The 17,729-nt window shown below is 37.1% G+C and overlaps 1 protein-coding gene across 1 annotated transcript in view; it reads right to left on the minus strand.

The window, feature by feature from the left end:
* Positions 1-17,729, minus strand: part of unc5a (unc-5 netrin receptor A) — a 480,707-nt gene that overhangs the window by 64,881 nt on the left and 398,097 nt on the right. Inside the window, exon 11 of the mRNA XM_056471872.1 lies at positions 8,303-8,536. Within this exon, the coding sequence (XP_056327847.1) occupies positions 8,303-8,536 (234 nt within the window). The remainder of the gene's footprint in view (positions 1-8,302; positions 8,537-17,729) is intronic.

Genomic DNA, 17,729 nt, shown 5'->3' on the forward strand with positions numbered 1-17,729 from the left:
ATTAAAGATAGCGGTTGTTTTAGGCACGGCCAAAAGAAAAAAGCCATGACTAGAAAAGAAGTATTAGTATAATGTGACAATTGCTTATCTCAATGAAAGCATCAAAAATAATAGTGGTGTCTTATTCATTAGCGTGTGTGGAAGTAATGTAGAAGGCCCAGCGGCAATCAAAATGCAATTAACATGCACCCGAGATGATAGTGGGAAAAGTCGCATAAAAATAACAATGCATCTCTGTCATGACCGACGCTTCTAACGCTATGCTAATTCTGAAATCCTCTTCTGTTATCAGCAATGATTAGCATAATAATTCCATCACAATAAATCAGCCTCGTGCCTTTGAAGGAAAGTCAATCAGGGATTCAGATGTGGCTCTCGGGGAGTGAAACACCTGTTAGACCACAAGCATACTTTACAAATGTTTTGCCAATGCATCGCAAGATGAGAAACGTGTTGCTTAATGTGTATCAGTGGCCACGTTTTCACTGTCGGATCAATGCAGGATGAGGCTAATCGACTGAAGCTCGCACTTCAAGTAGCAAAAGCAAAATCTGAATCTTGCTTATGTATGTTACTAGTCTTACACTGTAGATGCCAAGACAAAAGAATCATGATGCATGCATATCATGTAATAAATGTTGACATAGGGTTGTTCAGATCTCAAACTTAAAGAGCTTTACTGTGCAGCAGTTCTGGAAAAAACACTCCAGTCATGTTCTCTATTGGGGAATTGATTTTAGCAATACTTGACAATTACAGACGGATATGTTGTGAACTTTGATGTTAGTAATATTCATTCATTCATTCATCACCTCATTTATACAGCAATATTCTCATTCATTCAATTATTCAACCACCCATCCATCCTTTCACTTATTTATTCATTCATTCGTTCATCCATTCATTCTTTCATGCATTCATTTTGTCACTCATTCAGTCATCCATCTATTCATCCATCCATTCATTCATTTATTGAGTTACTCATTTATCCCATGACTCATTCATCCCTTGATTGAATCAACTCCCACTCATTCAGTCCGACACTCATCCATTCATCCACTCACTAATTCATTCATTCACCCATTCAGTCATCAATTCATTCATCTATCCATCCATCCATCCATCCCCTCGTTCATTCATTCAGTAAGTCAGTCATTCATTCATTCAATTTATTTATTTATTCATTCATTCATTCATTTATTCATTAATTTTCCATTAATTCGTTCCCTCCATTCATTTCAATAACTCATTCCTTCATCCACTCATTCATCCATTCCAATAATTAACTAATTCATTCATTCCTCTATTAACTCGTCCATTAATTCATTCCAATAAATCATTCCTTCATCCACGCATCCATTCCAGTAATTCATTCATTCACTCATTTATCAGTCCATTAATTCATTCATTACAAATCATTCATTCATTCATTCATTCATCCATTCACTCTATTCATTCATTCCAATATTCATTCTTTCATACACTCATTCATCCATTCCAATCAATCATTCATTCATTCATTCATTCATTCATTCATTCATTCATCCCCTCATTCATTCATTTATTGAGTTACTCATTTATCCCATGACTCATTCATCCCTTGATTGAATCAACTCCCACTAATTCAGTCATCCATTCCGTCACTCATCCATTCATCCACTCACTAATTCATTCATTTACCCATTCAGTCATTAATTCATCCATCTATTCATTCATCTATCCATCCATCCATCCCCTCGTTCATTCATTCAGTCAGTCAGTCACTCATTCAGTCAATTTATTTATTCATTCATTCATTCATTTATTCATTAATTTTTCCATTAATTCATTCCCTCCATTCATTTCAATAATTCATTCCTTCATCCACTCATCCATTCCAATAATTCATTCATTCACGCATTTATCAGTCCATTAATTAATTCATTACAATTCATTCCTTCATACACTCATTCATTCATTCATTCATTCATTCATTCATTCATTCGTCCATTCACTCTATTCATTCATTCCAATATTCATTCTTTCATACACTCATTCATTCATTCATTTATTCATCCATTCATTATAATAATTTATTCATTCATTCATCCATCCACTCATTCATCCATTACAATAATTCATTCATTCATGCATGTATTTATTCATGCATTCATTCTTCACAAAAAAAGGGACAGCATCCATTAATCAACATTTCTCAACAATATAAATGCACCTAAATTAGTCCAAGAACTACCAGTTGTCATTGGTAGTCCCTGTGCCAGATGTTATAGGCCTAAATAATTTCAATATGCTTTAACAAATCTGTTTGTACAAATTCACCTTGCATACAGTCAAGCCCGAAGTAAATCATATCCCAGGGTATGAATAATAATAATAATAATAATAATAAAAAAGTTTTATTTTGAAATTTGTACAGAAAAACTACATTACCCACAACACTGTGCAGAACAATTCTACCAATCAGAATCACAGTGAGCAAAGTGCAACAAAACAAAAAGTAAATACTTCAAATAAATTGATTTATATAGCTACAGTTTTGCATCTTTAACCTTTGTTGGTTGCTTCGGTTCATAATTTCTAACAATTTAACATCTTTTAAATACCTCCAGAACCAGCCTGACTGAAAAAGTGGATGAGCAGTCTACGATGTACATTTCTCAGAGTGTGTTTATGGCCTCAAGAAGAGTCTCCCTTTTCATACTAACAATAAGCACACAGTTCCCCATATAGAATAATGCATGTCTTATGAATAAACTACTGAAGGACTGACAGAGATCATCTCTACAGGAGAGTACTGCATGACTGAGTCTGCCCACGTATGACGCTCCCCTGCAGCAGCCACTGCTGATCAAAGGCAAGGTTTCTATAAAAATGAGGTCATGGGTTAAATAAAAAACCTAATCTGTATTAGTAACTCGACACCTGGGTTATACTTAAAACCACAATGCACATTATCTAGATTTGGGAAGACTATTGATCTTATGTGATGATGTCTTTTCATGAAAACACTATATGATTTAGACTTTTCATTATTATTATTATTATTATTATTATTATTATTATTATTATTATTATTATTATTATTATTATTTAATTATTATTAATACTATTATTATTATTATTATTAATACTATTGATATTACTACTATTATTAATATGTTATTATTATTATTATTATTATTACTATTTTTATTATTAGTATTATTATTGCTATTATTATTATTACTATTACTATTATTATTATTATTATTATTATTATTAATTTTACTACTATTATTAATGTTGTTATTATTATTATTATTATTATTATCTTTATTATTTTTTATTACTATTTTTATTATTAGTATTATTATTACTACTATTATTGCTATTATTACTACTATTATTATTATTTCAAAAAATTATTATTATTATTATTATTATTACTACTATTATTATTATTATTACTATTATTATAATATTACTATTATTATTAATATTATTATTATTCTTACTATTATTATTATTATTATTATTATTATTATTATTATTATTATTACTATTATTATTATTATTATTATTATTATTATTATTATTATTACTATTATTATTATTATTATTATTATTATTATTATAATATTACTATTATTATTACTATTATTATTATTAATATTAATATTATTTTCATGTATGTATGTACAGTCAATCCTGAAATTATTATACCCCAGGCAAACTCTGACAAAGTTTTGGTTCAAATGTAAATAAAAGCTCAGAAATATTTTTAAAAAATTAAAACCACACTGAAAAATTAAAACCACACTGAAAAATTAAACCACACTGGGGTTCGGGGGGGGGGGGGGGGGGGAGGGGGGGGGGGGTTGGTACCTCTCCAACATTCTCATAAAAATAGATCCTTTTGTTTTATTTTAATTTTTTTTGATGATCAATGTTTCACCTTTAAATGATAGGACAATAGATATTATAGACAGGAAAGTGTGGTGAGCAGAGAGAAAGGAACGACCGGCATAGGCAGAAATCAAACTCGGGTCACCGTAAACACTGGAGTGCCATATCTGGAGTGCCATGTGTCAATGCACTAACCACGACGCCATTGGCACCGACCTTTAGTTTTTACATCAGTTGCTTTTAGTTATTAAAATGTGCAAGTCTTTCTTTTTTTTTGTGCAAGTCTTTTTTTTTTTTGTTGTTTTTTATATTAAATTTAATACAATGACTTATTAAATCATTAAATAAATATATGTACATATATGTATATGTGGCAGCATGGTGGCACAGTGGGTAGCACAATCGCCTCACAGCAAGAAGGTCGCTGGTTCGAGGCCCGGCTGAGTCAGTTGGCATTTCTGTGTGGAGTTTGCATGTTCTCTCTGTGTTGGCGTGGGTTTCCGGGTGCTCTGGTTCCCCCCATGTGACTTAGGTGAATTGGGTAAGCTAAATCATCTGTAGTGTTTGTGTGTGAATGAGTGTGTATGGATTTCACGATGTGTTGCAGCTGGAAATGCATCCGCTGTGTAAAACTTATGCTGGATAAGTTGGCAGTTCATTCCGCTGTGGCGACCCCTGATTAATAAAGGGACTAAGCCGAAAAGAAAATGAATGCATGAATACGTAAATGTATGGATGCATGTGTCTGTGTGTGCATATATGTGTGTATATGTGTAAGTATGCGTGCATGTATGCATGTATACATGTATGTGTGTCCATGTGTATGCATATATGTATGTGTACAGTATGCATGCATGAATGTGTATGTACGCATTATACATTCATTCATCCTTTGGCATAGTCCCTTATTTATCAAGGGTCGCCACAGCGGAATGAACCGCCAACTATTACAGAATATGTTCTACGCAGTGGATGCATTTCCAGCCACAACCCAGTACTGGGAAACATCCATACACACTCACATTCACACACACTCATACACTATGGCTAATTTAGTCATGCTTAGTTCTGATCAATTTCCCCTATAGCGCATGTGTTTGGACTGTGAGGGAAACCAGAGCACCCAGAGGAAACCCACACCAACACGGGGAGAACATGCAAACTCCACACAGAAATAAAAACTGACCCAGTCGGGACTCGAACCAGCAACCTTCTTGCTGTGAGGCCACAGTGCTAACCACTGAGCCACCGTGCCACCATGTATTCATTTATTTATATTCATTTTAGCCACTGTATATGTTCAAGTCTTACTGTACATACATCAGGTCTACTCATATAAAACTGCAATATGCGTTTGCATTATTCTGTCATGCACCAAATTAAAAACAAACAAGCAAACAAAGAAAAACTGCACATTAATAACTAAAAGCAACTGATGTAAACAAAAAAAATAATATAATACAATCTTTTTTTGAGTGTTGGAGATGTGCACAATCCAGTGCCGTAACGCTTCACTCAAAACTCCTCGCGTCTGTGTGGTTAAGAGCTCATTTTAAACTCCACTCCTGGTGTCTCTTTCCCAGCGTGGTTCCACCTGTGTGACACCGGCGGGCAGCTTGTGGAGGGCAGGAGTGGGCAGAGACGGGCAGCGGACGGATCTCTTACTCCGACAGAGGAGCTCAGGGGCCACGGCTAGAGACTCTCTCCTTTTCATTTACTAATTAAGCATGCAAATGAAATCTTAACAGTCTGCTCAGACGTGCTCCTCCAGGGAGCCCGCTCTGGCATTAGCTCTTGATTATTCCTGATCTGTTAGGAGTGCGAGCTAAATAAAATAAGTGTGTGCTTGAAGGAGATTAAGAAAAAAGAAGTGTCTGGCCTAGTAATGCAGGAAAACACTGAAGAAATAAACCTGATATTGCAATATTTAGTTGCGATACTTTGACAAATTGAATAGCTACATTTGCTGTTGATTTAGATTTGCTAGGATGATTTTGTAGGGCAGTGCATTTGCATAAATTATAATCAAATACAAGTACATAAAAATACAATAAGCTTTAAGGTTTTCTGGGGAGTCAAAAATATATATATTTTGTTTTTCTAATATATATATATATATATATATATATATATATATATATATATATATATATATATATATATATATATATATATATATATATATATATATATATATATATATATATATATTAGATATATATATATATATATTATATATATATATATGTATACACTGTAGTGGAAAGAGTACTGAAAAAGCATACTTGAGTAAGAGTACCATTACTTGCCTAAAAATGTAGTGTGAGTAGAGTAAAAGTACCTAGTAGAGTAGTGAGTATTATGCTGTTTAAAGCTGATGCATTTACATGTAATTTGTGGATGTGTGTAAACGTAACATTCTGTAGTGCGTCTAGTTATTGCCCAGCAGGCACATGCCATAAGATGTTAATATTAGGTTAGATTTAGGTTGTGATGTCAGGTGACTAAAATTCAATGTCAAGCCAGCATTTAAGGACAACGTTATTTTGACGTCCAGTAACGACATCAAATGACGTTGCTATTTGGTTGATTTTAGGTTGTTAGAAAGTGACCAAAATCCAACGTCAAGCCGACATCTTAAACCAACATCCTATAAATGTCAAATAGTGACATTTATTTATTAGTTATGGCAACCACAATCCAACGTCTGATAGACGTCATAGTGGTAACGTCGAAACAACATGTAGCAACATGCACAACAAACTGTAACATCATTAGACGTTGATATTTGGTTGATTTTAGGTTGGGCGTTGGACATTGACGTTGGCCTGATGTTGAGTTCTGACGTCAACCCGATTTTCATTTCCAAACTAAATGTAGCATCCCCAGGACATTAGGGTACAACGTCAATCTGACATCACATTGACGTCTTGTGCCTGCTGGGTGATTAAGGCTAGGAAGGGCATCCGCTGCGTAAAACCTACTGCTGGGTAAGTTGTCGGTTCATTCCGCTGTGGCGACTCCAGATTAATAAAGGGACGAAGCCGAAAAGAAAATGAACGAATGAATTTCACTAGATTAATTCAACAGATGTATTTTACTGGGATGATTTTGCTGGGCAGTACATATGCATGAAAAATAATCAATTACAAGTGTATATAAATACAATAGAGCAAAGATACAACTGGAAAAAATACATTTCTGAGTGTGCCTCACACAGGTAAGTGAGCTTGACAAACCACCTGTAGAAACCACACTCTTTCATCTCTTAAATTGACACTTGGAGCAGTTTGCATCAGACACTTTCTTACAATCACTCCATATCATTTCTGCCTGTGCCTCACATAGGTGAGATAGCTTGATAAACCACCTGTAGAAACACCACCCTTCTCTAAAATATAAGGCTGCCTCCATCAACAACTACTACACTTATTAGCTCAACCATCTAAGTGCAGGTGTGTTGTGAATATTAAAGACTGGATATCTTTTCATATTGTGATGCAGGTTCTACAGAACCAGAATGTTCAATGAGAAAACAGTGAGCGTGCCTTATTTTAATCTACTGCGAGCTGATTGGATGTAGTTAAGTAGGTGTTTCCAGTCTGATCTCACGAGAAAACGTAAGTATTTTACGTTTTGTCAGTTTAGTGGCTAATTCGTACGAGTTCAGTCGTACAAAATTGTACGATTTTAAAAAGGAGGCGTGGCACCTAACCCCACCCCTAAATCCATCCGTCATTGGAGGATGAGCAAATCATACTAAATTGTATGAATTAGATTGTACGAATTCATTCAAATTAGCCACTAAATCAAAACGTTACGAATACAAAGCCGTGAGACTGTGTTGGTGTTTCATTCAGAAAGATGGGGAAAGGGTTTGGGGAGAGTTATTACAACCTAACAGACTCCTCTTGCTCACCATCACTGTTTGTTGTTAAAATTGAAAGTGTGATGGGCGTGGTTAAGTATGTTAGCCACGCCCACTACCTACGACAGACCTAATCTGAGAATTTAATTGAAGACAAAAACAGGAAGTGCATTTTCAGATTTTAATTAAACATTACAAAGGCAAACTATTTTTCTTCTTCTTGACATGCACATTTGATTTGTTCACCATAACAAACGAGCAATGTGAGCTAACGAAATCAATATGGTTAGTTTTGATTTTGATAACACTTTATTTGATGGTGCATTTAGGTATTAGTAGACTGTGTGCTTAATATCTCTTGATACTGCTCCTTCAACAGACATTGAACTGACTATAGGAAACTTTGTACTTACTCTAACCCCAACCTAAAAGTCTACTTATAATCTGATGAGAATTAGTTAGCATGTAGATGCAGAGTAATTTATATTCAACAAACAGACCATCAAAATAAAGTGTGGCCTTGATTTCATGTGTACTTTAGAGCCTCACCTTGAGCAGGTCCTGCGTGTCGTCAGTGCAGTAGACGCGGATGTTGTACTCCAGCGTGGAGCAGTAGGCCGGAGCGAACAGCAGCAGTTTCAGCCGTTTAGCAGCAGCCATACTGAGCGACTCCCCGACCAGAGCAAAACGACCCAGCTGCTCGGTGAACACCCGACACGTCTCCGCCTCCAGCTGGCAGTAATACGGCTCCGACAGCAAGTCTTCACCCAGCAGAAGAACATCCTGAGGAGACAACGGTAGGGATGGGTGATCTGGACTTAAAATATATCCCCACATAGACCTGTGACCATAAAGAAGCTGTGATCATGTATTTATATTTCTGTTTCTTTATACTGAACTCTAGAGGACACCCTCGCAGGGCCTAAAACTAACCTTTTGCCAAACTTCCAATGGGCGATGACATTAAAAAGTTTACCAGCCAGATTTTACCGACCATGTAATCCAAGTCTTTCAGCCAAAACAGGCAGTTTGAGCTTGTAACTAATGATTATCAAGTTTTAGTTCAACATTGCTGAAAAACATGAATCAAAACAAATAAATTAATGGATTTGTTAACTTTATTTTTAGTGTCTTAATAGCAAATTAATTCATTTTATTGAGTCAATCCAGCAATATTTATTTTCAACACACATTCTGATGACCCCTCATCCTCAGACAGGGCGCTTGACTCTATTTAAAGAGCCCCTATTATGGGGTTTTGAAAATGCCCTTCCATGTAGTGCAGGGGTGTCCAAACTCGGTCCTGGAGGGCCGGTGTCCTGCAGATTTTAGCTCCAACTTGCCTCAACACACCTGCACGGATGTTTCTAGAAAGCCTAGTAAGTGCTTGATTAGCTAGCCCAGGTGTGTCTGATTGGGGTTGGAACTAAACTTTGCAGGACACCGGCCCTCCAGGACCGAGCTTGGACATGCCTGATGTAGTGTGTAACACAGCTCTAAGTGAAGTGAGATATCCAGCTAAGGCTTAAATCTGTAAGTGTACAGTGTTTAAAACTATTGATTCATCTATAAAGGAGTCGACTCATAGTGCTTCAAACGAGTCGTCTTGATAACGAGTCATTAGGTGTTTCGTGATGACACGACAACGAAACAAGTAGTTGCGCACGTAAACCCGGGAGATTTGAAACCTGCGGCCCCGCCCACTAACACAGAATAAAAGACACACACACACACACACACACACACACACACACACACACACACACACACACACACACACACACACACACACACACGTTTTGCGAGGCGTTTTTCCACATTCAAACCCAATCGATTTTCACTGGCGTCAAGCAGAAGAGTATGCAAAATCACTCCTTGATGTTAGATGGCGCTACACAACTACAAGCTTCTGACATCCCGCTTATAACACAGAAGAAGAGGAAGAGAGGAAGTTCACACGCTTGTTGTTAAAGTTACTGGTGACTCGAACAAGCATGGATGGTTCAAGCAGCAGCTCTAGCTCTAGCGATGAAGAAATGATCATTGTTTACCGGTGCAATAAGCAGCTCCACGTTCATATCGCCTCTGGGCATCTTCTTCAGTGTGCGCTCGCATTGACAGTTTTGCGCTTGAGCGCCTCCAAGTGCTGTTTACTGTAACTTCAGCAGCTCCGTGCACGTGAACAAAAGAACCAATCTGATTGGTGAAGAAAAAAAAAACAAAACGAGCATGAGGCGTTTCTTTAAAAATGACGCTTTTACGATGGCCGTTTTGCACGTTGGTGTGCACGATCACATTGGCGCCCTTTATTTAGTCACGAAACGTTAAACGACTACGGAAAACGCGAGCAAAAATCGTCTCGGAGTGCATGGGCCTTTAGGCTGTGTTTGTAATTTCACTACATTCAAAAAAAAAAAGACATCAGTGTTTGCACATCTGAGATCCAGCCAAACCAAAAGGTAAAAGAAATGCCACTTTAGCTCTCAACAGACAATTTAATTGGATAATGTTTTGACCAGGGGCGTCGTTAGAACCAATTTACCAATTTAATTTGGTGCACGTGCCCCAGTAAAAATCTCCAGTGCCCCAGTAAATGCTTTGAGATATGATTTACCTCATATGCAAGTGTATTTATTAAGAGAGGTAATTCCGAAATAAAGACGTTATTCTCTATGTGCAACCGAACTAACGCTGGTGAAAGCAGTGTAATCAAAAAGCAAACTGACGCATCTCTGCATGTGCGCAGAGAACCCTGCGCTGCTCTCGCATACGCTGCTATTCTGCCGGTGCGAGTCCCGGTAGTTAACATGCGTGCCAAAAAAAGCAGGCTACTTGCTTGTTATGCGCTGCTCATGCGTTGTAAAACCAGCGTAACAGCCTTTTTTGCTTTGCAAGTCGACAAAACTAAAGCTTAAACAATATGATGGTGATCTTACTAAGCATGTCTCATGATAGATATTTTTTGTATGAAGCAAAAAAGAGGGATGAGGAGTCAGAGAGGTAAGAATTATTAAACCTAAACATTAACTCTCTTTCATGTGTCAGATGACTCTATAACACATCTTTTTTTTGTATTTTATTGAATTGTCTATAGAATTTCATTCAAATTAAATTAATATTTATGCAAAAGATTTCTTAAATGATCTTAGCATCACTTCAGTTGTCTTAACATTGTTTTCCAGTTACATTTAAGTTTATTTAGAATAATAATTGTACAATAATTAGAATACTTTTATTTATATATTTAAAAAAATATATAATAATAATAAATATATATATATATAAATATATATATATATATACACACATCCATACATATATACATACATACACACACACACATACATACATACATACATACATATATATATATATATATACATACATATATATATATATATATATATATATATATATATATATATATATATATATATATATATATATATATATACATATATACATATATACATATATATATATATATATATATATATATATATATATATATATATATATATATATATATATATATATATATATATATATATATATATATATATATAGTGTGGGGGAGATGGGGGAAGGGGGTGCGTGCCCCAGTGTCTAGCAACACCCCTGGTTTTGACCTACAAGGTCTTCAATCAGGTCACACCGGGAATACACGAGATTGTTTATGCGTTACAAAATACTGTATATGTATGTGTGTATATATTTTTTCTTGTTGTTGTTTTCTGTTTGTTTAGACTTGTATTTTTACGTGTTTACCTATTCATTGGTTAATTGGGGTGATTGTTGTTTGCAGGTGTGATGTCTAGTGTTTCACTATTTCTGGGCTTCCCTTATATATCATCTGAGACCTTGTAGGTCGAAATGCCAACTTGTACCACCAACTTATCCAGCATATGTTTTAAGCAGCAGACGCTCTTCCAGCTGCAACCCAGTATTGGGAAACACCCATAAACTCTCACATTTACATACTCATACACTACGGCCAATTTGGTTCATCCAATCTGTGAACTTTGAAGGAAATCCACGCCAACATGGGGAGAACATGCAAACTCCACACAGAAATCCCTACTGACCCAGCTGGGACTTGAACCAGACGACAAGTACAGGAGAAAATCCCTCCATGGTGAGCGACAATTACTGTAATAATGGGACTGAACGCTGCTTTATGCACACTTTGTCTTTAAGCGTCAAAGTTTGGCAGAATGCAGCTCTCAATTCAGTCGGCTTTCATCTGTTTGGTGTGTTCACGTGCAGCTTTTTGGTTCAGATGCGCTCTAAAGCAAGGCGACAATGCGATTGTGTTTCATTGATGCTAGTTGTTTGCTGTCAGCTTGGTGTGTCCCGGCCCAAATCCAGTGTGTATGAGGGCAGGACAGTAGATCTGACATTTTTCTCTCTTCTGGTTGCCATTATCAGTCTCAATCTCAATCTCTTTCCCTTTTCTGAAAGTCATGATAACACCACCGTTGAGTTTCTCCTTTATTATCAGAGCAAATGGGATTGTAAAAAATATTTGTTGTACTCTCTCAATAACTAAGCTTTAAAGACTTCCTACACTGAGAAACCCGCAAATGTGAAAAGGCTCCATTGTGGGTTTTTTAATTGTTATTACAACAAGTCTAGGTTTTTTTTTTACCATGGGCAGAATTTTTACCGGTATATTGCAAATGATAATACATCGCCCATCCCTACGACACAGGAGTGAAGAGATGGTCAGCTCCAGCACTGAAGATCTGCAGGGTCACATTGAGATTCGGCTGAGCAGAAACACACGGATCTGCATAATGAAGTGTGTGTTCTGTGCTCTAATGAGACACTAATAGCAGGAGTTCATCCTCAATGTTCACACACGCTGGAGATCAGAGCTTCCCTCTTTTTCTGTTCACAAGCAACGAATGAATCTGTGAACATTTCTACAGCTTAGATGAACTGCTCATGGGAAAAGACTTAAAGATACACACAAGGAAAAGGAGGACTTATAAATATAAATAATATGAATTAATGTCTTATGCTGCTGCAGCTTCAATATATACACTCTTTAAATAAAAGTTTGGGTTCGTTCATTAATGCATTTGAGTGTCTGTTCTGCTCGGCTGGATTTAATCAATAAAAAAAGTTTAAAACAGCATCGATGCTAAATTATTATTAATATTTTAGTATTTAAATCAAGAACAATTTTACAGCTTAAGCCCTGCTCACATTGTAATAAATGAACAATAACGATGTAATAAATAATATAAAGATATTAAATAAACAAAGTTCAGAATGAAAAGACATGTGTAACAGTAAGTCGGAACCGTGCAGCTCTTAAAGCAACAGTGCGCTATATTTCTGCTGCTGACTGTGATTATCATTATTAGTCAAATAACAAAAGTTAAGAACACAATGCCTCTCTGCTCTCGACTGAAGGACTTTTGTAGCTTCAATAACAAACCAAGTTTAATTCTTACCGTGAAGACTAAGACTAAAGCACAGTTTGTTTTATGTGTCTCTTTCTGTATGTGTGACTAAAACACAATTCAAACAATCATCAGGATTGAGTTTTTTTCCATAACTGAGCAGCCCAGATAGGTAGATAAATAAAAAAAGATGCATGGAACGATGGATAGAAAGAATGATAGAACAATAGATAGAAAGATGAATAGAACGAGCGATGGACAGATGGATGAATGGATGGATGGACGGACAAACGGATGGGTGGATGACTGATTGGTTGGATATACAGAATAGATATACAGAGTGATAGAATGATGGATAGATATATATACGGATGGATGAATGGACAGATAGATATATGGATGGATGGATGGGTGGACAGATAGATACACAGATGGATGGATGGACATATATGGATGGATAGATGAATATATAGAATGGTAAATAGCACAATGGATAGAACGGCAGAAAGATAGAACGACGGATGGATGATTGGTTGGATGGATAAATAGATATACAGAATAATAGAATGATGGACAGACAGATGGATGGATGGACAGATAAATATACGGATGGATGGATGGATGGATGGACAGATAGATATATGGATGGATGGATGGACAGATAGATATAGGGATGGATGGATGGATGGATGGATGGAAAAATAGAACGATGGATGGATGATTGGTTGGATATATGGATGGATAAATAGATATACAGTATGATAGAATGATGATAGATAGATATATGGATGGATAGGCAGATATATGGATGGATGGATGGATGGATGGACAGATAGATAGATGGATGGATGAATAGATAGATTTACGGATAGATGGATGGACATATATAGATGGATAGATGGATATATAAAATGATAGATAGAACAATGGATAGATTGATAGAAAAAAAGATAGAACGAGCGATGACAGACAGATGGATGAACAGATATACGGATGATTGATTGGTTGGATGGATATATGGATGGATAAATAGATTTACAGAATGATAGAATGATGGATAGATAGATATACGGATGGATGAATGGACAGATAGATATACGAATGGATGGATGGATGGATATATAGAATGATAGACAGAACAATGGATAGAACGATAGAAAGATAGAACGATGGATGGATGATTGCTAGAAGGATATATGGATGGATAGATATACAGAATGATGGAATGATGGATGATGCATGAATGCAGATGGATGGATGGATGGATGGATGGATGGATAGATGGAATATTTGTAACTTCCTCTGCAGTAAATCCTCAGCTAATCTTCTCCCACTGTTTAGCATTAATCAATTAGTGGTTTTGTCAGTTTGAGGTGTTTCTCTGCTAATAATCAGCAGAATGAGCTAATTAACCGGTTGCCATGCGCAGTGTGCAGCTCGTCAGGACACAGCCAGATCACAGATATAATTGGACGCACGAATCCCGACACGTTTCCAACGCAAAAGAAAAGAGTATTAAAAAATCAGGTGAAAAGTGCACCAGCAAAGGCCAGCGCTTTTGTGAAGAAACACAGCGTTTCCTGGCAGTCTCCGGTCAGATACAATCACATAATGGCTCCCCAGAGTGGCTTTAATTAGAGAAAAGGCAAGTGGGAAATGTGGCGACAGAAAATCTCATGCAGGAGTCTCATCAGAAAGACTCGCACCATTATCTAATCAAATACAGAGACTGCCATGCACCTCGGGATCCGGGCCAGGAAATTACATCCAGCAATCAATAAAATAAGCCACTATCTTCATCAGAGAAATTAGTATTGGCACTCGCCGCTTTCCATTTGACCACAATGAAGTCTGCCGCTTTGCTTTTCTTTTTATGATCATTTTTTTTTTTAAACGACTCAGGAGGAAAAAAAAAAAATCTTCCCGCAGTTCGATAAGGACACGGACTATATTTCACTCTCTTCTGCTGATCGGTGTCCTCTGGAGAAATTAATTGCAGCGAGTCTGTCAGCCAAGGCTCCTTCCAGGACAAACTTCCCAGGTTTTTTTCCTCTTTTGTCTGCTGAACCTGACAGAGAGCGGCTATTATAAACAGGTAACATTATAAATACAGTTGAGGGCAAAATTCTTAGCGCTCCTGTGCAATATTCAAACAATATTTAAACAGAGCACAGAAATGTTTCACAGTGTTTTCGATAATATTTTTTCTTCTGGAGAAAGTCTTATTTGTTTTATTTCGGCTAGAATGAAAGAGGTCTAGAATTTTAAGGTCAATTTTATTTGCCCCCTTAAGCAATATTTGTTTTGGATTATCTACAGAACAAACCACTGTTATACAATGACTTGCCTAATTACCCTAACTTTACCCTAATTGACCTAGTTAAGCCTTTAAATGTCAATTTAAGCCGAATACTAGTGTCTTGAAGAATATCTAGTCTAATATTATTTACTGTCATCATGACAAAGAGAAAATAAATCAGTTATTAGAGATGAATTATTAAAAATCTTTTTTCTGTTGAAGAGAAATTTGGGAAAAATATTTATTCACTCACCGGCCACATTATTAGGTACACCTGTCCAACTGCTCGTTAACGCAAATTTCTAATCAGCCAAATTTCTAATCAGCCAATCACTACTACATTTATGCATGTAGACATGGTCAAGACGATCTGCTGCAGTTCAAACTGAGCATCAGAATGGGGAAGAAAGGGGATTTCAGTGACTTTGAGCATGACATGGTTGTTGGTGCCAGACAGGCTGGTCTGAGTATTTCAGAAACTGCTGATCTACTGAGATTTTCCATGCACAACCATCTCTAGGCTTACAGAGAATGGTCTGAAAAAGAGGAAATATCCAGTGAGCGGCAGTTCTGTGGGCGCAAATGCCTTGTTGAGGTCAGAGGAGAATGGCCAGATTGGTTCCAGCTGATAGAAAGGCAGCAGTAACTCAAATAAGCACTCGTTACAACAGAGGTCTGCAGAAGAGCATCTCTGAACACACAACACGTCCAACCTTGAGGCAGATGGGCTACAGCAGCAGAAGACTACACCGGGTGCCACTCCTGTCAGCTAAGAACAGGAAACTGAGGCTACCACGACCATGTCCAACCGTTTATGACCACAGTGTACCCATCTTTTGACGGCTACCTCCAGCCAGATAACGCACCATGTCATAAAGTGCCAATCATCTCAGACTGGTTTCTTGAACATGACAATGAGTTCACTGTACTCAAATGGCCTCCACAGTCACCAGAGCTCAATCCAATAGAGCACCTTTGGGATGTGGTGGAACGGAGATTGGCATCATGGATGTGTATAATAATAGAATAATAATAATAATAATAATAATAGAATAATAATAATAATAATAACAACAACAATAATAAAAATAATAATAATAACAACAATACTCATTCATTTATTCATTCATTCCCAACACTGGGAAACACCCATACACTCTTGCATTCACACACATACACTACAGACAATTTAGCTTATTCAGTTCCCCTATAGTGCATGTGTTTGGACCGTGGAGCACCCGGAGGAAACCCAAGCCAACAAGGGGAGAACATGCAAACTCCACACAGAAATGCCAACAGACCAAGTCTGGGCTTGAACCAGCAACCTTCTTCATGTGGGTCAATGACCCATTGCGCCACCGTGAAGCCCTAATATTATTTTTATTATATATATTTTTATAATAATGAGGAGGAGGTGGCTGAAAGATCAGGAATAGGACAAATAATATTAACGACACTCATAATATTATCATCCCCGGACTATATTTCACTCTCTTCTGCTGATCGGTGTCCTCTGGAGAAATTAATTGCAGCGAGTCTGTCAGCCAAGGCTCCTTCCAGGACAAACTTCCCAGGCTTTTTTCCCCCTCCTTTGTCTGCCGTACCTGGCCGAGAGCGTCGACCTGCCGCCGCCGGGCTATATTTGGGGCAGTGGATGATTAAAAGTGCTGCTTTACCCTCCATCCAAGACAGGCCTATTCATTCTGCTGCCGCCACACCGAGGAGCCTGAATAATTTATGCACAGTATCAAGCATGAAAGAAGACCTTCACTCTCTTCCTCCGCCTCTCCGTTCCTCCTCTTCCTCGCAGATATTCGGGGGAAAAAAAGAAAAGCGTAATGAAGGACTCGTCCCGCATCGGTTTAACTGTGGGCGCTGATGGCCATCGCAGCAAATGAGGAAAAGATCCGTACAATTAAATGGAGATTAAATGCGAAGGTTTGAGAGATATAGGTGAAATGAGGAGTGGGCTGATGGAGACACTTCAGTGCTTTATTGTCTGAGAGGCCATTTAAAATGATTATGGCGATACAGGCCATTTGCCTCCGTAAGACATTGAGTTCAATAGCAGGATGATGATGAGAGGGAAAGGGCAGGAAAGGTGAGCGTACGGCATCAGGAACACATGCACACACTTCAGACAGAATTAATATGAGGCACAGAGGAGGAGAAGCGATATTTATTGACAAGTGTTACAGTATAATGACTTGAAGTGGGCAAAATAATTTCACATAAGACATAAGAATGGAGATTATTCAAGTAGTTT

This window comes from Danio aesculapii, chromosome 14, assembly GCF_903798145.1.
Source record: "Danio aesculapii chromosome 14, fDanAes4.1, whole genome shotgun sequence".
NCBI lineage: Eukaryota > Metazoa > Chordata > Actinopteri > Cypriniformes > Danionidae > Danio > Danio aesculapii.